Raw genomic sequence first — 23,273 nt, 5'->3', positions numbered from 1 at the left:
CTACAGCAGTTTTTACTAACGGGCCCTCTTTCGCGTTAGGAAAGAGAAACAAAGCAAGGCTGCTTCGTTCAGAGTAGCGCTGATATTCTCCATTTTTACCACTTCCCAGGTCATTTCTATCAGGAAAAGGCATGTTCCCAGATATAAAGGAAAATAGAATTGTCCAAATTCAAACAAGCTCTTAAAATAATCTAATGCAGATTGAGAATTTGTAATTTGGCTGAATACCAACGTATTTTTTAATGTGTGCTTGATACTCATGTTTCACGTACTAAAGCGTGTTTCTCATTTGATTGCTCTGAGTTCTTCCTATTTCCCTCAAACCTTTCTAAAAATTTGCTATTACAGAGCTTTCTGTGTGTGGAATGCTTCTGGTTATTAGCCGTCATCTCTGGTTTTAAAAGAGATTGTTTGAATTAATGTAAAATTTGTCTTTAAGATGTATTTATAACTTGCTGGGAAACTTGCAAAGAAATTCTCACAATGAAAAGTGATATTTCACAATATAAAAATGTTCATTTTTTTAGGTACTTTTTATCAACAGTCTAGCAAGCCAAACTGTGATTTCACTGTTATTGCGTGCCATAGCCTTCTTTAAGAAGCCATGCTATATGGAAATAACGTATTTGTTCATAGTTTTTCAAGCAGCTTTAAAGATCTTTGGGTTTTGAAGAAACCGAGGAAACCAATATGAGAACACTTCGATTAATCAAAGGACAAATAGAGAGGTTTAAATGTACTGGATTAAAACAAGCTCTATTTCTGTTCAAGTTAGAACATGGACAAGTAGTGGCTGTTCTAATAGTGAATCATTTCCATCATAAAAGTGAATGTCTACTGTGTCAGAATAAAACACGTCTGAAAATACTAGACTAGTAACTCAGTAGGCCTTAGACTTTTAAAGTTTTTTGTACCTTTACTGTATGGCCTGGGATTCCTGCAGGCAACGTTAGTACCTCTTATCAGTTACTGTCATTATGTTATCATTATAATTTAACTCAAAAGCTTGCTCCTTTCTGTTTCTAAAGAGAGAAAGAACACAAACCCAGGGATTGAAGCGGTCCTTTCCGTGCTAGTAAATAGCACAGTCTGGATGCTTGGGATTAAAGCAGTCCAAAGCTTTTCCAATGCACTAGTTTTAAACTGGAAAAGCTGTCTTAATTGAATCTGAATGTGATTATTCTATTAATTTTTGACAGATTTATCAATAGACCCATTAAATTTTCTTCCAGCTTGCCTGTGATTCACACTGCTTTCTTTCCAAGGTGCCCTTTCAGCTGACAGGTAGAAGAGCTTCTCCAGGGAGGGAAGCGGGGAGCAGGAACAGTGCAGGCAGCGGGTTGCCACCAGTGTTTGCCAAGGTATTGAGGTGGCGATTTGCTGTGCTGATCACTTTCTCAAATTCCTGACTACTTCCAGAGCTAGGAAGGTGGTTCCCTACTTAGATTCCTACTTGAGTTGGGTACTTCATTTTCATTTTAAACTGAACGTCTTCAGATTATTTGCTTATGTAGAAAAATACAGGTTTCTAACTTGCTGTTATGCCCCGGAACACCAAGGTTGTTGGAAATACAGGATTTCCCAAGGATAAAATTCTCTATTTAGGAGCATATTTATAAATCGTCCATAACCACTTTTAATCTCTTTAACATATACTTAAGCTCCATTGGTTTTAGGGCACTTAAATAGGTGCAGTTAAATGCCTAAAAATTTTACCCAATGAAGGAGACTAAATAGAGATGTCTCTTGTGGTGTGTTTTTTAGTCATTAATGTTCTCTTACAGATAATCATGTTATAAATCAAAATATTTGAAAGATAAAAAATAGCCAAACCCAATTTCTTTGATCGTCCTCTTTTCTGAATAACAAACAACATATCATTACACAGATCAACCTTCCGATTAAGTGCTGCGAGCTTTTTTGTCTTTTCAAAGCTGTCTAAATAGCCTGCTCTTGGAACCTTTTGTATACGTGTCATTCCAAATTGTGTATGACAAAGCTTTCCTATTTCTTCGGTTTGTTGCAGTTTTGTCAGTTGGGAAAAATAAAGTTGTGCCAACTTCATAGGTGTCAGGGAGCTTTTATTTGGATGTGCCAAGTCCTTGTAAGATATCTGAATTGTTGGCGTAACGCTAGGTGTCAGCCCTTCGGGAAGGACCAAAGAGAAAAATGGGATTAGCCTTCATGTGGGCATTCTGCTTGGAATGGGAATGCCTTTTCCTTGGATTTGTAATACTGTGGAGTTCATTGCTTTTGTTAAAGGCTTTAGGCTGAATGACGTGTTTTTCAAAATGTTTCATAGTTGTTCTGTTTGCTTTTCATACTGAGAATCTCAGAGATCAGCTTATATTTAAATCCATGAGTGGAGAATAATGGTTCCTACTAAGAGTAGGACACTAATAGCCAGTTATTCCTGGCCGTGAAAGCCGACAGTTGTCTTCACCAGAGTAATTGAGTCAGCAAGGAGTTGTCTAATGTTAGACTTGGCTTTGAGAAGTACTGAAGATACTGTAAAACAGCTGGTCATAGAAGTTAACTGTGAGTCAGTGGTCAGAAGCTCAAAGTGAACAAAAGAGATAAGAATTCACCAATCTTAAAAAGGCAAATTTTGAGAAATCAAACTGATTAGTGTTTCAGGTGGTGCGCAGGTCAATTGCTGAATTCTTTTGCCACAAGATCTTTTGAAACCAAAAATTGGGGAAAAAAAAAAAAGTGTGTGTGTGTAGCAATACCAGGAAAAACAAAAAGTGAACAGACAGATTCAGAGAAGAAACCTTGTAAAGAAAAAGTACCACCCAAACTTAAACAGAAAAGTGTTTATACAATATCTATCTCAGGAAGTCCCTAAACCACAGTTCACTGCCGACAGGAAGCTACATCTGGAAAACAACTATTGTACCTTTGCCTTTTTCCTATATTCTTTTTTGAAGCATTCTCTGCTCTCTGACACGGTGTGAGATATGTTTAAAAATTTTGAAATGAATCATTATTACAATATTTAATCTTTTGTAATATATTTTTCATGATTCATGGGAAAAGCATTGGGAAATAGTTGAGTTTTGGGGGAAAATGAAAAAAATAATTGGCAATACTCTTGAGAAAATCTGATTTATTCAGAAGGAAAGCTTTTCTAGGAAGCTTCGGATGGCTTCAGAATTTTTTAGACTGTTTCAGTGGATAAGAGAGTGATTTGCACCAGTCAGAGGTGATTTGGGGCATAAATGCCTGAACGTAATTCCAGATGAATTACTGGTAACTTTCTCTTTCACATTAATCTTAATGTGAAAATTATCTTAATTTGAAAATTGCTTGGGTTATGCTCCACTTATTTGCCTATTTTTCTGTATTAGGCTTCATTGCTAGGTGGAATGATTAATTCCAGTGATCCATTAGGGTGAGGTTATTCAGGAAACACCATGGGATTGTTTCCTTCTTTTAATTTTGGGATGGCTAAGTACAAAGCAATGATAATATTGTATTTCTTTCATTAAACATAGACAAGAGGAATGGCTGAGAGTTAATTAGTTGAGTTAAACAGGTTCTTTGGTGTTCCAGGTGATAGTAACTTTCTGAGAAGTCTCAAATGTTTGCAGACACTCGAGTGGCCTTTTCGGTTAGCAGCCCTGCTTCTAAAAGATTTTCTTTTGAGGTCACCAGTGTTCTTGAGTGAAAAAGAGAAAACTTGCCTGCCATATGAGGAAAGGCTGAGAGAACGGGCTTTGTTCAGCCTTGAGAAAAGAAGGCTCGGGGAGACCGTATCACCATGTTCCAGTATTTAAAGGGTGGCTACAAAGAGGATGGAGACTCCCTTTTTACAAGGAGTCACACGGAAAAGACAAGTTACTCCTGGGCAGATTCTGATTCGACACAAGAGGAAGATTTTTCACAGTGAGAACAACCAGCCGCTGGAATAATCTCCCAGGGCAGTGGTGGATTCCCCAACATTGGACACTTCTAACATTTGTCTGGACAGGGTGCTAGGCCATCTCCTCTAGACCATGCTCCTGCCAAGAAAGGTTGGGCCAGATGATTCTTGGGGTCCCTTCCGACCTGGTATTCTGTGGTTCTATGAAAACTGTATTGAGATCAGCGACAGTCTTTGTTTGTATGAGGTGGAACATGATGGTAGGCTGCTCGGTTGAGCTGATTTATCAAAAGGTAGGAAAGAATGGCTTTTAGGAATTTTTTTGTTTTCTCTGAAGCGCTTTAAATCAGCTGTCAGACTGAGAGGTCAGTTCACTGAAATTGTATTACTTTCATTTCCTTTAAAACTTGTGAATTTTAAACCATGCTGAAATGTCACTGTAGAAGCACTAGTATTTCCAGCTGTCTCTGCCAAGCGTTAGAAAATGCTTGTCATATTGAGTCACTAATTATATCAGGACTGATGTTACCCATTAGTTTAGTTTAAAGTCTCTTTGGAGAACGGAACTCTGTGCAAATAAACACTGCTATGGCAGACCTGAGAAACCATGGGTAGGTTAATTAAGTTTGAAAAGGCTACTCTATATCTGTAACACTCACAGAAGTAATACCACTGCAGTTAAAAGCATTGGCACTTTTGTTAGTGATGTATCTTCTTCCACAGAAAGACTTATTTCTTTTCCTTTATTTCTAGAAAAAAATTCAAAACTGTATAGAATGATGTTAAGTATGAAAAATGAAGTGCAATTTAATGGTTAAAGTTAGCAGAGTGCTGTGCTTGACGTAAACGTTTCAGTGTTGAGCTTTTGATTAAAGAAGCAAATTACAATTATTCTTCCGATTAGCAAATGAAGGTCAGGAAAAGAAATACTTCCATTCAAAACTACTCCCTGAATTAAACTCAATTCACAAATAGTTTGGGGAAGGCTAAAGCCTAATTTTTTACTAATTTATTATTTGGTGAAAAATATTTAATTAGCTCCAAGCTTACTCTTTCTTATTTAATGGTTATTAATATTTAAAAGAATTTAAGAGTTAGATTGAACACATTGAGACATGCACTTATGTTGTGCTTTGGCTTTGTTCTTAATCTTTTTTCTTATGACTCAGGACACAAAATAGATATGACTGAGAAAGAAAAACGTAAGCGTTATACAATCTCATTTGTGGATAGAGCTATAATAAGGAACAGGCCGTTGTCGCACACTTGGACCAGGGAAAAGGCTGATTCTTTCTAAACTCATCCAAGAACTAGAATGCTCACAGCTTCCAGTTTACCAACTTTCTCAGAGAAAACTTCAGTGAAAAACAAGTCACTTCTTTTTCTGTTTTATACATCCAGTGGATCTTCAGTAAGCTGCCTTATATTTATTTTCCCTTCTCTTTATTTATCGTAATCTTTTAACGCATCGTAACACTGCAGTATAGCATCTAGTGTAAGATACTTTTGAATGTCTCAAAGTAATTAAAGATATTAATTTCAGAACATATGAATGTGTGCAGGTTGTTAGGGTAGAGTGAACAAGTGAAAATGCTTAGTAGAAGGGAAGCAAACTATTATACGGCCTGGAAAGGATTTTTGTGTTTTAACTGTGAGTCTTTTGTTTAATAGAGTTTTCTAAAGACTGATTTACTTACCAAAAATCTTTAATTATAGAGGTAATAAGAGACAAGAAAACAGCTCTTGTGCTAATGGCTGTATGAAACAGATGTGGGCTTCAGGCTTAAATATCAGGTGGCTGTATGAATATTTCCTCCTTTCTTATAGCTCTCATTAATGGGAAGGTTCTAACTCAGGAGCTAGGTCAGGTCTAGATACGTGATACACTTTGTGTGGCCATAGTAAGACCAGAAACAATTTGTGAACCACACAATTGAGTAGCTCAAGGAAGCTGTCTCGGTACAATGTATTATTATTGATTTGATGCATCTTTTTTCTTTTATGTAAGCCTCTGTTAAATGTTGAGTTTCATTGATACTGATTACAGCTTTTCTGTAACAAAACACACATGCTTTATTAAAAGATGCACATTTCTTACTCTTTGACTCCAAAACCTGAGAGGGAAGTTTAGTGTGGGATTGGATTTTGACTAGCCTAGACCTCTAGCACAAAAAGGGTAGACTACTATTTAATTTCCTACTTAGATTCTTTTTCGTGTTGTCCCTGTAAATTTTTGAAAAGCATTTTGATTCTTTTTTGATGCACACATCAAAAGTAAAATTAATTTCACTGTTAAGAAAGAGTATGTTCTTGTACTGTGCAGCCATTTTGTTTGCGTATACCGAAATGATTCCCCACACCGTACTTAAGTTTTACCTAAATACACATTTTACAAATAGCATTTCTCACCTTCATATTACTGTAGAAAGTATAGTATCTGGTATGGGCATAATCTGCTAAAATATCTGTCACAATTGGTATTTCTATCTAGGTTTTTGTCAGCATGCATGTAGTACAGTATGCAGGCCGGTTCCACAGCCACATCAGCAAGTTACAGGGATAGGAAAAAATCACATAGAAAATGGGGCCTCTGGAGGTTCGACTTCCTCCTGAGTGCGGGGTTAAATAAGAACTGGATTAGGTTACGCAGGACCTTGTCCAGCTGAGTTTTGTAAACCTCCAGAGATGGGGATTCACAGCCTTTCTGGGCAACAGTGTCATGCTTGACCCTTCTAAAAGTGATTTTTTGGGGGTGGTTGGGTTTTGTTGGTTTTTTTTGAATTTTCCCTACTCTAAAGGGAGTTTGCATTGCTGCAGCTTGTGTCAGTTGCTCCTTGTCCCGTCACGGTGCATCTCTGAGAAAAATCTGCTCTCTACAGCTCCCCACACACCCCCTTTTTGCTAAGGGGATGCCCAGAGTCGCGTCCTGTGCTTCTGTCTCTGTCTCTCCTCCAGGCCCATCCGCTCCTCTCCCGGTCCCTCAGTTCCGTCCTCTCCTCGCCCCGTCCCTCAGGCCCGTCCTCTCCTCTCCTCGCCCGGTCCCTCAGGCCCGTCCTCTCCTCTCCCGGTCCCTCAGGCTCGTTCTCTCCTCGCCCGGTCCCTCAGGCCCGTCCTCCCCTCGCCCCGTCCCTCAGGCCCGTCCTCTCCTCTCCTCTCCTCTCCTCTCCTCTCCTCTCCTCTCCTCTCCTCTCCTCTCCTCTCCTCTCCTCTCCTCTCCTCTCCTCTCCTCTCCTCTCCTCTCCTCTCCTCTCCTCTCCTCGCCCGGTCCCTCAGGCCCGTCCTCTCCTCTCCCGGTCCCTCAGGCTCGTTCTCTCCTCGCCCGGTCCCTCAGGCCCGTCCTCCCCTCGCCCCGTCCCTCAGGCCCGTCCTCTCCTCTCCTCTCCTCTCCTCTCCTCTCCTCTCCTCTCCTCTCCTCTCCTCTCCTCGCCCGGTCCCTCAGGCCCGTCCTCTCCTCTCCTCTCCTCTCCTCTCCTCTCCTCTCCTCTCCTCTCCTCTCCTCTCCTCTCCTCTCCTCTCCTCTCCTCTCCTCTCCTCTCCTCTCCTCTCCTCTCCTCTCCTCTCCTCTCCTCTCCTCTCCTCTCCTCTCCTCTCCTCTCCTCTCCTCTCCTCTCCTCTCCTCTCCTCTCCTCTCCTCTCCTCTCCTCTCCTCTCCTCTCCTCTCCTCTCCTCTCCTCTCCTCTCCTCTCCTCTCCTCTCCTCTCCTCTCCTCTCCTCTCCTCTCCTCTCCTCTCCTCTCCTCTCCTCTCCTCTCCTCTCCTCTCCTCTCCTCTCCTCTCCTCTCCTCTCCTCTCCTCTCCTCTCCTCTCCTCTCCTCTCCTCTCCTCTCCTCTCCTCTCCTCTCCTCTCCTCTCCTCTCCCGGTCCCTCAGGCCCGTCCTCTCCTCTCCCGGTCCCTCAGGCTCGTTCTCTCCTCGCCCGGTCCCTCAGGCCCGTCCTCCCCTCGCCCCGTCCCTCAGGCCCGTCCTCTCCTCTCCTCTCCTCTCCTCTCCTCTCCTCTCCTCTCCTCTCCTCTCCTCTCCTCTCCTCTCCTCTCCTCTCCTCTCCTCTCCTCTCCTCTCCTCGCCCGGTCCCTCAGGCCCGTCCTCTCCTCTCCCGGTCCCTCAGGCTCGTTCTCTCCTCGCCCGGTCCCTCAGGCCCGTCCTCCCCTCGCCCCGTCCCTCAGGCCCGTCCTCTCCTCTCCTCTCCTCTCCTCTCCTCTCCTCTCCTCTCCTCTCCTCTCCTCTCCTCGCCCGGTCCCTCAGGCCCGTCCTCTCCTCTCCTCTCCTCTCCTCTCCTCTCCTCTCCTCTCCTCTCCTCTCCTCTCCTCTCCTCTCCTCTCCTCTCCTCGCCCGGTCCCTCAGGCCCGTCCTCTCCTCTCCTCTCCTCGCCCGGTCCCTCAGGCCCGTCCTCTCCTTGCCCCGTCCCTCAGGCCCGTCCTCTCCTCTCCTCTCCTCGCCCGGTCCCTCAGGCCCGTCCTCTCCTTGCCCCGTCCCTCAGGCCCGTCCTCTCCTCTCCTCTCCTCGCCCGGTCCCTCAGGCCCGTCCTCCCCTCGCCCCGTCCCTCAGGCCCGTCCTGAGCGCCCTGCTCCGCTGCCCCTCTCCCTCAGCCCCAGTCCCGCAGAGGTGAGCAGGACTCTGCTGCGTCTTACAGCCGCGGCCTCACTGCTGCCAAGCAGGTAGAAAAAACTTATCTTTAAAACTTTACTGAAAATGAACAGCTTTCTGTTTGGTTGCCACCTCTGTGCTCTTAGTAACATTGCATTTTATAAAAAGGCATGCTGCAAAGCAACATTTCCTGCAAACTGCATGTTATAATCTACCTTAAAAATAAGGTTAAAATTGTAATGTTGCTTTCTTAAAAGTCATAGATGGCTAGAGAGTTACTTTTCTCTTGTAGGTCAGATCAGTGATATCTAAACAGTTGATGTATTCAAGGGAGCAACTAAGGCTTAAAAAGGTGTTGCAGCATCTGAGAAGGCAGTGGGATCTTCCTTCCTCTTCCTCTTCCTCTGGAGCTGGTGATTGCTATTTCTTTTTTTAGGTATAGAGGGAGCCAAAAGAAACAGGGCAGTACAGGAGACGCTGTTGGCAGAGCGTGGAATTAAAAGTTGTATCGGTGATAGAATTTTGTTTTGATTTTTGTTAACAAATGCTTGATTTAAAAGGTGCTCGTGCCTTTCAAGGGACTTGTTTAGGAATAGCGTAGTTGCTCATTATATCCCATTGTTGAAGCTATTGCTTGTGAGTGGAACAGCTTTTGTACTCATGCACATACTATAATGACAGTGTAGCTTCCATTACTGTTGTTATCCATTTTTAAAAAAATGTATTTGCCATCACTCTGTTGGTGGGAACAAATCTTCTAATACTTTATGGAAATATGGTCTTCCTTAAAATATAGTTACAAACTGATTTTAGATTCTGTTCTGGTAGAGGTAACAGACTATACTGATTTTTACCTTTTTTTTTTAGTAATTGTACATAATACCTTTTGTTGTTTGCAATTACATCTTCTTGTTTGCCATGAAGTAAAATAATTTTCAGAACGTTCACTCCAATTATTGAATTATTTGGGTTTTTGTGTTTGATTAAAGGAGGTGGAGTTGCATATTAGAGTTATGCTATGCATAGGTGTTATATTGACACAGTTTTTGAACCTATGAAGTACATTTGTCTGGGTGATCCCTAAGTTTTATTCAGGTGAATACTGTCTACACTGAAAACTTACTGAAGTAGTTATTCCAGCAAACATCTCGATTTTGATGTGATCATTCTTGAGGAATGCTGGGCCTGTAATAGAGTATCTGTTCCAGGGTAAATATTCCAAAATAGTTTGCCTATGCTTTCCAGTTATAGACAAGCCCAGAGTGGTAATGCGGCCCTCCAGTACTGTTTTCTGCTTCTGAAACCAGAAAAGAGAGAAACTGATGTTTGTATAGTAAGCATATGCATGATTATTGGAATGAGAAGAGGTTAGTTAGAAGTTAGCTTGTTTCAATTAAGAAGTTCCGTATGATCTAGAAAATAGCCTGGTACAGAATATCTTTGGGGTTTTGTTTGATATATTGTTATTTCAAGTTTAAAAAAAAAAAAGCTCAGCCTCATTATAGTTTTGCCTGTGTGTGTGTGTGTGGTGCTAGGTTCTGGAGAGCTGGCACCAGACAGAAGTGATAAACCTGGTCATAATCCCACTTTTACTTTCCTGTGAGTGAGCCCATTCACTTGGCCGCTGAGCCGGCAAGATGTATTACAAATCACATGTTGTTGCCTTGGCAAAGACTTGTCTTCAGTTGTTTTTAGAGTACTCCAAGTCCTACCAAGGTTAACCAGTATATATACATTTGGTTTTGTAGAAAAATTTTCCAGCCCTTAGTCCATGGAAAATATCCAGTTTTCTTGAAACCAATGATACCACAAAACTGTTGGCTTTTCTGACTATGAGCTAATCTCCTAAGAATGGTGTCTTTGGTTTTACAGACTGCTGACTGTAGTGATTTGGACTTTCTACCATTTAGTTAATTGATAAGTTGCTTTCTCTCTGTCCTCTGCTTTATTTAGTATGATAAAACCACACTACTGTATGTGGGAAAAGGCTTTCATAAATATAGCTGACTACAAATTGGAAACACATTTTTGTTTCTTCTGTTTTTCCTATCAAACCAGTGTCATCATTCAACTTTTGGGGAGAAAAAAGGGAAAATAATTACTTTCCATAGGTTCCCTTCGGTTATGCGTGCCAGTTACTGTGTGTCTTGTAGACACTGCTTCCTGTACTGAAAGAATGCTCCATACCCAGACATGCAGCATATGTGCATTCAGGGGCTTCTGGGTTGTGAGTATCTTTAGAAAGTGTACGTGATGGTAAGTAGGGAACTAAATTTGTTCATTAAAACATTTAAGATATTTTTTTTCTACTCTTATAGCGTGTGGTTGTCACAGTAACAGTACAATTTACCAAACAAATGTGGAAGATTATTATAGCACTTGATCAAAATGTTAAGTAAGGATAACAAATTGAAGTCCTCAGGCTAATCTGAAATAATTTCCCATCAGATAATTATTCTTTGTTGCAAAGTAGTGACTTTAGTGACTGTAAAGTGACTAACAAAAATACCATACAGCAGCTGTTTCCTAACTTACTGCATTTGCGGAATTGCACAGACCCTTAGCAGAGCACTATGCACAAATGTATATGTCAGGTATACAGTAGGGGTGTTCTTCAACCACTTCATTTTGGGTTTGTTAGCTCCTACTATTTCACAGGATAGTTTTATAGCTGCTATAAAAAAAGAGTAAAAAAAAAAAGATATAAAAAAAGACAATTTAGAATGATACAAGTTTTCAGTCTTCATCTGCACTGGTTTTTTAGGATCAGTTTTGCAACATTGTGTATTTGTGAGACAATTTTAGGTACTGTAAATTTCGGATTTGAAATTCTGATTGTTAAGAATAAGTGGTGCAGCTACTTCTACGGGCTGCACGTTGTTGCATATGTTCTGTAAGGAATTTAAACCTCGCTTTTTTTAAGTCTTACCAGTCATATTTATTTTCATGAGGTCTTTCTGACAGGGAAATGCTATCTCTCGGACTGAACTCATGGATAATACAAGGTAACGATAACTTGCCCAGGCTGAAGAAACCTGTGACAGAACAGAAAATTTGAACCCAGATTTTTTGACTTCCAGGCAAACGCCTTAAAAAACAGATTTCTATTTGTTTCTGCTACTGCAATTTAAAGTAATACCATCCCAGCTTTTCTCATTGGTATAACTTTGTACATGTGATTTACTGGACTGAAATAATTTTGTCTTTCATAGCATATTATGTCAGTCTGTCTTAACAAGGAACAAATCACACACCATAGCTGTTCATGAAGATGTTAAAGCTTATATGCTTGAGCTAAGGTTCATCAGAATTGGGTGAAGCTGAATAACCACTGATTTCAGAAGGCTTGCGATTATTAAGAGCATGTTGTTAGTACCCATCAACTCCAAAGTATGCTTATTTATTATCTGCCTCAATGCTATTTCCTCTTTCTCAGAAGCCCTGAGTATCGAATAAAGAAATAATAGGAGAAACTTAACTGTGAATCAAGGCACAAATATACAGTCTTCGGTTTGCATCCTGCTGAGCACTGCAGTTCTCCATAAATACTTTTTCAACCAAATTTAGCCTTGGAAGTTGTTGTCTGGTGGATGGAGCACTCAAAATGCATAATCTGGGTGGCATTGACTACTATGTTTCAAGGTCACTTTTTTGTTTTCCTTCAGTTTCCCTGTCTTTAAACTGTCAGTAATATTACTGTTTTGTTTGAGCTCTGCAATAAAAATTTAAGAGCTAGGTATTATAGTTCTTTTTGCCAATTTAAAAATAATCGGTCCCCTTTACGCAGTGTGATTTCCATTGATAAATTTAGTTCTGGATTATTTGGTCATGCTTTTCCTTGGTCTGTGTTATTATTTCCGTGATACCATAAACTAATGAATACTGTGTTGTCCGCATACAATATCCAGCTGCAAAATTAGTTCTTGTAACAATGGAGAAAAGTCAGTATCACTGGAAAATGTTTTGCCTGTGGAAGCAGCTGCCCATGAGCTCACCCTCTGGAAAATATCCTGATGGCTTCACATCTTAGAGAGCTTTTTTCAGTGCACAGTAGCACAAATGTAAGCCAAGCTTTGAGAAGCTAGTGCTGTGTGTTTTCTTTGGCATATGGCAACCCTGAGCCTTTCCTTTGAGAAGCAGGTCTTAAAGTCTTTTGCTGAAGGGAATAATTTTGTGATTCCTTGGAGCAAAGTAAAGTGATTCTCATCTATTCCTATTATCACATCATATATATAGAAGAGTTCAAAATGCCACTGCCCAGATGAAGGCTGGTAACACTAAAAAAAAAGAAAATCATAACAGACTAATCATCCTTCTTGCTTTAAAAGGAGGGAGGGAGAGGAACACCATTGAAACGGAGTATCTTAATACGTATTTACAAAAATATGTTCTGTTACGTTCCAGCATGTTACATTCAGTTTAATTTTTTATTGACATTCATTAGTTTGGTTTCTTTCTTCCTGCAGCCCACTAGCCACAAAAAGCCCATTTCCTTACATTTTTATTTGGAATTTACAGGACCTATGCTCCTTCCCCCCATCCTTTTTGTTGCTCGTGTATCTCGTTGGTCCTTATCTCTGTGCTTTACTGGAAAATTACTGTTTGTCCTGAACAAATGCTTACAACTACAGTTAGAGATCACGAGGGTGTTTATACCCTTCATGTCAATGAGAATAGCTGCAGACTTGCTCAAAATAGCTAGAAAGTAGCCTTGAACTAGGCTGCCATAAGGCATGTTGCAGCAGCACAGAGACTCTGAGCAAATGCACTTTTTACAGGCTTCACTCTGTGTTTTGATGTGGCACTTGACAAGAGGGGACAATGAAGAGCTGCTATATGGGTCTGAATCTAGGTGGGATCTCCAGGTCCTGGAGAAATCTTCGTGACTGAGTCTGGTTTTACTCAGCATCGGACTGCTACTGAGCCATTGCAGTACTGGGGAAATCAGGGTTCTTTCCTTCATTCTGATGTGCAAGGCGCCTGGTCTGTGTTGGCAGTGTGTAAATGTTAGCAACTCTCGTGTGTTGGATGATGGGTGGAGCGGCTCCCAGTATGTTTGGACCCTTTGTAATAGGTAAGTTCAGAAGAGCTGAAAATAGTAATCAGGGTTTGGGTTGTTGTTTTCCCCCCCTAAAATATAACTAAAACTGGGATATGGAAACAAAGCAGATATAAGTAGGATCAACGTGCTGTTATGTTTATCTAGTTCATGTTTCTCTAGTATGACATGTGAAATCTAGTACCAGATGTGAAATCTGAGATGTGAAATCTACCATGAGGTGTAATGAACTAGTACGTGTATCCATAACTTTCACAAGAGTGAGAAACGACACAGGAAGAGCAGGTGTTGCTGATCTAGACAGACGTGTAGGAAATTGTCTTCTAAATAGATTAAGTCTTTTTTTTCTTTCTTTTTTACCTTTTTTTTTCCCTCTCTGCTTGTGTATATACTTTGTTAATCCAGGCACTCTTACAAACAGCAAAAACCAGTCAGATCCAAACCAAGAAAGCAGAAAGGAGAGTGAGAGAATGGAATGAGCGTACAGGAGAGGGACAAGCTGTGTTCAGGCCACGCTGGGGAAAACCTTGTGCCCAAAGGAGAGAGGATTTCTTCTGGGTTATTTTTTTAACAGTCAAGCTCAGATCATTCAATGAGTTACTTATGGAGTAGATGTACGTGCAGTTCACTCACTGGCTTGGCAGAGACTGCTAGTTTTCCTACAAAGTTGAGGAAATATGTGGATGTGGAAGCTAGGCAACATGTAAGGAGCGATAAATGGAAAGAATAATGCTGTAGGATTTTTAACATAAAGGTGGCAGCAAGCATCAGCAACCATCCGAAATAACTCGTTATAGTTATCAGGAGGCAATCTGTTGGGGGATTATCTGTGAACTTAGGTTTAAAATATTGTCCACAATAATGTATAAATGTACAAAACTAACCACACTGGCCTTTTCAGCTAATATTCTTATGTGAAAATCTAATTTTCTGCCGTTTACAAGCATGCAGGCAGAGATAAAAATATACTGCTGTAGGTAAATTAACGGAGCTGTACTGAAAGCATGCTGAGAAAGCAAACTCAAGCACTCCCCCTTCCTTTAAACGTCACTCATCTTTTGGTTTGGGATATTACTGTAGTTGAGAGAAGTGGAAGCATATCAGCATATTTAATCCATAGGTCCAGAACCCCAAGCTGCTAATACAGATTACAAAAATAGAGGCTATTTTTTTTAGAAAATAGAACCAATAAAACGGTTGTTGAAAACATACATAACTTGAATGATACACAGATCTGTATTCCTAGAGATAGAAATGTGTAGAGGTAGAAGTGAAGACAAATTCAGAATGGTTTTTAGAAGGTGGTTTTTGGGAGCAAGCAATAAATACCCCAGGTTGCACTTGAGCTAAAAGTGTTAAGACAGACTGAGTCATATGAACCTCTCCTTTATAAACTATACGCATGAGATACAGAACTTCTTCAGGAGAGAGCATTTTTAATATGGGAAGAAATTTTGTAAAGGGCTGGTCTGGGCCAGTGAAGGAAGTTAGACTGTAAAACTTGACCTGATTTCTAAGCATCTTTTTTCTTTGTTTTCATTCCAGTGTGACTGGAAATTCAGTTGGCTTATGTGTTGTTCTGTTGTTAATCCAATTCTATTTCACTCATTTGTAAGGACTAAACATCCTTTTTTGTTTTGGTGGGGTTATGAAATTACCTTTGGCCACTGGAGCACTCTCTTATCTATCGTGTCAGTGGATCTGACAGGGATATGGTTGTTTCTTAGTCCGAATTCACAGACTGGGGGGGGCTTGAGAGACAGTTTAGTCATGGCCTTATGGTTTCCTAGCAAAGCATTAACAGTTCATAGTGGACTGAGTTTACTCTTGCTTATCACTGCCTCTGTGTCTGTTTCTTCATTTTTCAGTGACAGTTCATTTAATTCCTTCACCCATTCCTTCCTAAGCAGTAAAAGGATTTTCCAGAATGCATGAATGAATAGGCTAAAAATTAAAGAAATTAGGTAGGCGTTTGCAGCCTGGCTAATGCTGGACATAATGCAGTGTGACCCAGTGAGCCACTTACTTGTCAAGGTGGCAGAGATCTGAAGAAACAGATATGAAGCAAGCACAGCACTAGTGAGTAAAAGTCTTGCAAGGGATTTCCATAAAATATTGCTAAGTCTCAGAGCAGAAACGTTAATGGAGGTCTTCCAGACAGCACTTGAGATATGCAAAATTCCACAGCAAAACCGAATCTGACTTAGAAAATTATGGGGTGCACTCAACATGTGAATGAGATTTTGCTCATGCAGATACTCAGTAGTTATTGAAATCTAACAAAGTTGCCAGATCTGACTTTTTTTCATAAGATGCAAAGAAGAAAACCTTAGTAAGCCACATGGCTTTTCTTAAATTTGCTAGACTATTGCTGGTGGTCTGTAACTTATAGCTCTACATGATAGTAATGAGACATTACTAGAGAACACATAAGAACATTTTAATTTCAGGAAAGAATTTCTGTTTTCCCAGATGGAAATCTTATTTCCAGGGTTTGGGTGGTTTGGTTCTTTTTTTTTTATCCGAGTAAGTTTGAGGCATACTTAATACCAGCAGTATTAAGTATTATTTTCATTCATACTTAATACCAGGAGTATTAAGTATGAATGAAAATAATTTGTTTTCACTGCACAAACTTAATACACTTCTAAAGATCTGATTATTTTATGTATTAATGCAAGCATACTGAAATTCTCTCAGGAGCGTGTTGCTTAGGTGTGCTCCATGCATTTCACTGTAATGGCTTTTCTTCTCTTTTAAAAAACTGCACTTGACTAGCATAGTTGCATTTCCTGTTGTTTTCATAGCTGGAATTTATTGAGAAATTGTAATGTTCTAAAGCTAGAAAAGTGAGCCAGCTAGCTATTTTCCTGAAACTAAGAGTGCTCTTTTCAAGGCAGGGCAAGAAAATGTGGGGCAGAGGGGGAGTCATTAATTATAAACATGCTGAAAAAACAGTGTGGAAAATCTAATGTGGAAATATGGTAGATTTTTATGCTGCACAAGTTATTTTCCTGCTAAAAAGAATGTTCCTTTCTTTGTTATGCAACAAAGAAGCACTAACTTCCCTGCACAGCTCATAGAATAGTTTAGGAATATATTAAATTAAAGTCTGCCTTTTAGCTGGCCCTAAATGTTTGAGCAATCCTTTAAAAAAAAATCAGATTGAGATAATGTTTTTGACACACTTTAGCAATAGCTGCCGTGATCCCGGAATGGAGCACATACAGTGATTTCCATTCAGTCTGTCTGAATCCAGCGTTTGTAGCAGACTCGGTACATTTTGTACAGCATTTTCTCCCTGCATTCATAAAGGGTTTCACTTCCAGGACCACTGGGGTCAGTAAAAGTTTTGTTAATGACATCTGAGGCTAGGAGATTATGCTGTTTGTCTTTTTAACTAAATTACAGAGACAAAAAATAGCAGCACTTAACCAGGCAAAGATGTCCATGTTGCTTGTTTTTTCTATTGTGTGTCATTTTATAGCAAATTTTCTGAATACTGACTTGTGCAAAATATTTAATCTGTATATCATGCACCCTTTCAAAACATGTTGCATTTACTAACCCTCCTTCTCAAGCTTTGGAAATAAAAATTATCTCTTTCAAGGAAAAAATTTGGGATTTATATATTAGGAGCCTTCAGGCTGGCTTCAACAGAGGTGGAAGGGCAAATAGTACGGGAATATCAAGTCTCTGAGACCTCTTGGCAATCAGGTAGTGGGAGTGAGTTCCAAGACTTGGACAATCTATAGTAACTGAGCAAAATACGTTTACACAAAAATCTTTTCTCTAATGGGTATTTTATTTTGGGCTGCTTGCTAACTTAAGAGGAAATAAAACCATCTTTTGTATGTATCTTCTGAACTGGAGTAACAACTGTATGCTTGCAATGCTTTTGTACTCAGCACTTACATAAACAGTAAAAAGACGTTCCTGAAAAGCTATGGTTGTTCTTGGAAAGGATAAAATGTGTCAGGTTCCGTCCTCCCTGCAGAGCTTCACAGGCAGGTTCTGTGCCTGAGACCATCCTGCGCATCTCTATGAGACGCTCTGAAATGCTGGGATGTCGTTACAGATACAGCATGGTTCTCCTACAGAACTGAAATTTTATCATGCGTTCCTGAGGAAGTTCTCAGCTGAGTTCGATGGGTGGAATGGAAAACAACAGGAAAAAAATCAGGAAGATACCAGTAGTGCTCTTACTTTGGCCAGAGAATTTTGGTAGTAGGTTGCTTACGTGCACCTGATACCGAATTTTCTGAAAAGACAGAAATGTTAGGTATGTCAAGGTCTCAGGCTGACTTACCTTTTTCTTACTGAAAAAGTTTTGTGAAGCTGATCTAATATTCTGTTTTATGTTGTTGTTTACAACATGCCATTTTCCTGTTCTTACTCAGTTTTTTAAACTGCTCATTTTACTGCTGTAGAAGAACCTATGTTGGGTTCTAGATTTCGCCCATTAATCGGATGGAAAAATCTTTGTGCTGTGCATGAGGGTGTGTTAGTGCATTTACTTCTGTGCAATAAGGTTTCCCATTTTTTAGTCTCCTGATTTTATTTGGATCAAAATGAAGGACCGTTTTCCATCCCTGTGGGTCAAATTCATTATTTTTACTACACATTTTGTTGTCAGGGAGGGGCAGCTTATAAAGAGGACAAGCCATGTTCTTCTGCACCTTGCTGTGCAGAGGTGCACAGGAAAAGGACAAGAGGCAATAGTCACAAGTTGTAACATGGGAAATTACAACTGGATATAAACAAAAAGAAAAGATACTATTAGAGTGGTTAAGGAGCACTGGATTAAGTTGATCAGAGAGTCTCCATCCCTAAATTTAAAATAAGGTTAGCAACCTTTTCCAGCTTTGGTGTAGCCCGGCTTTGAGCAGGAGATTAGACTAGATTGACCTCTGGAGGTCCCTTCTGACCAAAGTTATCCTGTGATTATTCGTGCCAGCACAAAGCATGCATAAAATGCCACCCGATTCGAAGTTTACAAAGCTGTCTCAAGGGCTCATGCGTTACAGTTGCCATGTGCTATTGTTTCCAGTGGATTCTGCCTCAATAGGAACTTTTTACAGCATAGTTTGAGAATGATGCTATTTCAGATCTAATAGAAGATTAGAATATCTCTAATCTTGTTTTTAAGCTTGTATTTCTAGGCTTGTTTTTAAATAAAAATGTTCTTGATGGAACATGTTCTGTTGCTAGCTGTTGTTTGACATCAATAGCCATGAATTTTAAGATATGCAGAGAAAGGGGCTGATAAGAGTAGATTTTAATAGAGCTTTGTCTCAAAACAGGTAAATAACATCTAGCTACAAAATATAGTTTGTATCAACTCAAACTGATTAATGTGTCTCCACCTTTAGCTAGCAGTTGTCTCTGTAAGATGTGTGAAAATCAGATAAAGGACTACGGCTTTGAGCTCTCTCCATTGGTCCAAGCTTTCCTGCTGCCTGGAGTGCTTAGTAGAATCATAGCAAGTGACAGACTTCTTATTTCCTGCAGATTGAGTGTGCAGTTATGGGATTTTTTTAATAAAAAAAAAGTAAAACCTATGTTAAGAATGGATGAAGTTGCACTTTTTTTCTTGTATTGTCTTCTTGGGTATGTCTGGCTGTCTCATGGCTCCATGGAGGGGCAAAAGAGCAGCAAGTCTCCTTTATATGGTGATTGCTCTCACTTATTTCAGGAGGTCTCAGTCGCAGAGTGTCCATGTGGCCAAGGACACACTGGAGATGAGGAAGTGTATTGTTATAACTCTGCCTCTGCTGACTAACTATTCCACTTCCCTAAGAGATGAAGTACTGTGCATTATGACTTTGTTCCTTCCTGTGATCTGTGCCCAAGGCCTGATCAAAAGAGATAGAAATCCTTAAAAAAAATAGCTAGAAATCCTAAAATAAATCAGTTTTACACACACACTCAGAGCCTCTGTACTCCTCTGCATTCATACAGCTGAAATACTGAAACTGAGTAAAGTATCCTCACAAAAGGTACGTGTTGCTCTTCCTCATCTTCATTTAAATGCATTCAATTAGTTACTGAAGCAAATAGATTAACCTTACATTATGCTTTCGTAGCAGCTTTCATGAACTTTGCAGGACTGTGTTGAAGAATTATCTTTCAGTTTTCCAGAGTTAAAAACTAAAACTTTCTAGGCAATTTCAGTGATTATCTTTCAGTTTTCCAGAGTTAAAAACTAAAACTTTCTAGGCGATTTCAGTGATTATTCAGTTTTCTCAAACTTAATGATTGTATATTGTATGTACTTCCCAGTTGGTATTTTTCCCTTTGTTTGTGATTGCTTTCTAACTGTTCTAGGGCTGTAAAAGAAGCCCCCTACAAATCATAATGGTATGTGTGAAACTGAACGGCATGCGTTGATAAAAAGCAATTGGGTACCATGCAAGATATGTTATGCTGTATCATTAATTCATTTCAGCCTTAAGCCTGCCTTTTTCTTTCTTATATAATTTCTAAAGGTAAAGTACCATACAACAGAGACTAACTCTGCAAAGTACCTGCCTGCAAACATTGGATATACCTATATTTTTTATGATGATGATAGCTGACATCTTGCCACACACAATTTCTGCATATAATATGCTGCTTTGCCAACCAGAAATGACCCTCCCTCTAGTCAGCCAGTGCTTTGGAAAAGTGCGATATAAATAAGAACAATTAGCATTTTTGGCAACTACAATAATCACCATCTTTCTGTATTTACTGGGAAATACGGGCCTAAGCAAAGAACTATGCCATTTTTTTCAATTAAGAAATCCATAAATAAAAACTTTTTCCTTACGCTTTTTTAAATCATCACATAATCAAAACCTAAATATCATCTCCTGTTGTCTTTTAGCAAATGCAGCCTGGAGCCTCGGCCAAAACATGCCGTGGTGCGTTAATGCAGTGAATAGTGACAGACGCAGAAGGCACTGCAGCGCTGGACTCTCCTCCCTGGGCCAGAGGCTGTTGTGCCCGCAGCGCGGCACAGGCTGCTCTTCCCTCAGCAGCCCTTCGTGGCAGCTGTCACACTTTTTTTAGTTCCTTGTTAGGGTCCTGCAAGCTGCTCATAGTAGACATTAGCCTATAGAGATGCACACGAGCAAGATCTTTTCTGTCCTTTTTTGAGAGTTGTCATAGAACTCAAGCGCTAATTATGAAATTTTTCAACATGCAAATCCCAAACTCCTTTGTTTAGTGGGCCCAGACCACAGCGGCAGTAAATAGTTGTTGGCTGTTATATTTGTTAAAAATTATACAACTATTTCTGTTTGAGACACTAGATCAATTGGTTGATTGATTTTGTCTGTTTCAGGAATTTATCTCTTGGATTTAATCTACATTGATTCTGCATATCCCGCTTCAGGCAGTATTATGGAGAATGAGCAAAGATCCAATCAAATGAACAATATTCTCCGAATAATAGCTGATCTGCAAGTCTCCTGTAACTATGGTTGGTAAATTTTTGTTATACATATTTAGCCTTAAGTAATTAAGTAAGCTGGTAGAGTTGAACACTAGTAGCTTCCACTTCTGTGCAGTTTCAATCTTACAGGTAAATTAGGCAAATAAGCACGTATTCTAAATTGTAAGAGCTGTAACAGAAGTTGTGCAGAGTTTACTGCTGCGTGTGGACTACAGATGACATGCCTTCAAGTACAGGTATTGCATTTGGGTTATATTTTGTTTCCAGTAAAGGTAGAGAGAATTATTTTAATATCTTTCCTTTCCTTTGCAGTAGATATGATGTCTTTGGAGTGTAAAATGTATTAATTTCATTATCATTTTAGTGTTAATATCCTGATGAGATGTTTACAAAAAGAAATACAAATATTTCAGTCTGTACAAGAGTTGTTAAATTGTGTGTTAAGCTTTTCCACATACCTTACTTGTTGATGAAGTGAGGAACATGAGGCGGCTGCTTCTTTTTGTTAACAAGATTTTACTGTAAAATTCATTTCTGCAATTCTAGCCTGTTAGTGAAGCCTTGTGTCAAGAAATGTGCTGGTTTTGTGGTCTTGACAAATACTCAGCGTACTGTTGGTGACCTAGCAGGACTCTTCATTGCTTAAACATGAAACAAGCTGGAAAACCTTGAGAGCAGCTGTACAATTAAACAAATTCAGAACATTTTTATGCTACAGTTTAGGAAAGTTTTGAATAGAAAAAAATTAAGTGTTAGATTGTGAGAAAATGAGGTGAGAAATTACTTGTGTATGCTTAAGTATCCAACTGTTGTACTTTGTTATCAACTTCGGTATTATAAAGTATTTCAACGTAGGGACTAGGCATATTAATGATTCTGAATAGCTAGATTATTGAGCTGTCATGTTCTTATTGTGAGTTTCATTTTGTCTCCGAGAAACCTTATTATTTCACTGACCTTTTCCTTTTTACAGTTTTTGCGGCTTCCTGCATTGCTATACATTAATTTTGAGTGCTTTTGTTAAAATCAGAATGAAAACTAAAATGTGGCCTCAAAGAAGCAATATTCTGGAATAATGAGTGCCTTTAAAACAGTTTTCTTCATGAGAGCGTAAAAGTTAAGTTTGATACTATAAGGCACGTTCCTGTCCATGGACCATGCATGAAAGGATTTTTCTGTCATTCTGAACTTAGTGTCTTTCTTTCTTGGTATTCAGCATTGCAATTTTTAAGTCTCTTCACTTCATGTTCGTATGAGAATCACTAACAGCCATGGCTGCAGGCTTTAATTTCCCACAAAACAGCGAGCACAAAATTCAAGCAGGGTTTACAGCAAATAACTATTTTCCACTTATGAGATAGCATATAATAAAATCCACCAGCTTCCATGGTGATGAAAGGCAGATGGGTTTTCTTTAACAACTGGGCATCACTTTTCCTCAATCAAATCTTTACCATCTTCTTAGAGTCAAAGTAATCTTTCTGCCTGTTTTATTCTTTAGAAAGGTTCTGATTCTCTGTTTCCATTAAGATAACCATGAGGACCAGAAAAAATAGTCATTTTCAGTGATGTGAATGTTCTTTTTTTCTGTTTTTTTAAACACTCCACAGATCATCTTACAACACTGCCCCATGTGCAAAAGTATTTGAAGTCTGTCCGTTACATTGAAGAACTTCAGAAATTTGTAGAAGATGACAATTATAAGTAAGTACTGATCTTTTCTTCAGGTTTTGGGAAACTTTATGGAAAAATCACTTGGCTGTTAGTTTGATTAAGAGTTGAACAAAAAGCCATTGCCTGAAGATGTTTTGGGGTTTGTCTGTTTTTCTTAGTATTTTATTAATGGTGCCGATAATAGCAAGATGCCCGAGTAAAATCCAGAATGACAGTCTTCCTTCATGACTCCAACCAGATTTACAGCAGATGAAGCAGATGAAAATCTAGTCTTTATTCTAGTACGTGATGGTTGTATTCTGGGAATTTTGTTCAGGAACCCTAAAGCCATTTCCAAGATGTCCAGGCTTGACTCTAAGCTATTGTAAATAATACATAAAAAACATCTTCCAGTTTCAAATTGATATTTTTAATAAGCTGATACTTAAGATATAAACCTGACGATTTTGGGGGTTCCAGCATGTTAAAGCAATGCTTACAAAAGAGGTGGAGAAAAGCCACCCCACACAGTGGTGTGAAATAGACAGCATAGAGCATATTGGTCAATATGTGAATGTGCTGCAGTTAAAGGAGATGATAATCCCTGGCCAATAATTCTGAAAGAACTAGCACAGTAAATCACAGGTCTAGCAGCCAAGGTTTTAAATAGCTCAAC

At 39.5% G+C, this 23,273-nt stretch overlaps 2 protein-coding genes across 9 annotated transcripts in view; both read left to right on the top strand.

The window, feature by feature from the left end:
- The window catches only part of RALGPS1 (Ral GEF with PH domain and SH3 binding motif 1), a 119,899-nt gene that overhangs the window by 60,809 nt on the left and 35,817 nt on the right, over positions 1-23,273 (top strand). For all 8 annotated transcript variants that reach the window (XM_063352688.1, XM_063352692.1, XM_063352690.1 and 5 more), the window contains 2 exons: positions 20,834-20,971; positions 22,555-22,648. In XM_063352688.1, the coding sequence (XP_063208758.1) occupies positions 20,834-20,971; positions 22,555-22,648 (232 nt within the window). The remainder of the gene's footprint in view (positions 1-20,833; positions 20,972-22,554; positions 22,649-23,273) is intronic.
- Positions 7,066-10,050, top strand: LOC134523737 (exported repetitive protein-like; the record flags this gene model as incomplete). Its single annotated transcript, XM_063353062.1, has 4 exons — positions 7,066-7,167; positions 7,402-7,449; positions 7,861-7,939; positions 9,983-10,050. Coding segments are annotated over 4 exons (297 nt in total), but the record flags the coding sequence as incomplete, so codon positions are not given.

The sequence above is a fragment of the Chroicocephalus ridibundus genome, chromosome 15 (assembly GCF_963924245.1).
Source record: "Chroicocephalus ridibundus chromosome 15, bChrRid1.1, whole genome shotgun sequence".
NCBI classification, from domain to species: Eukaryota; Metazoa; Chordata; class Aves; order Charadriiformes; family Laridae; genus Chroicocephalus; species Chroicocephalus ridibundus.
The sequence above is the reverse complement of the archived record's forward strand: the minus strand, read 5'-3'. Positions and strand labels throughout refer to the sequence as shown.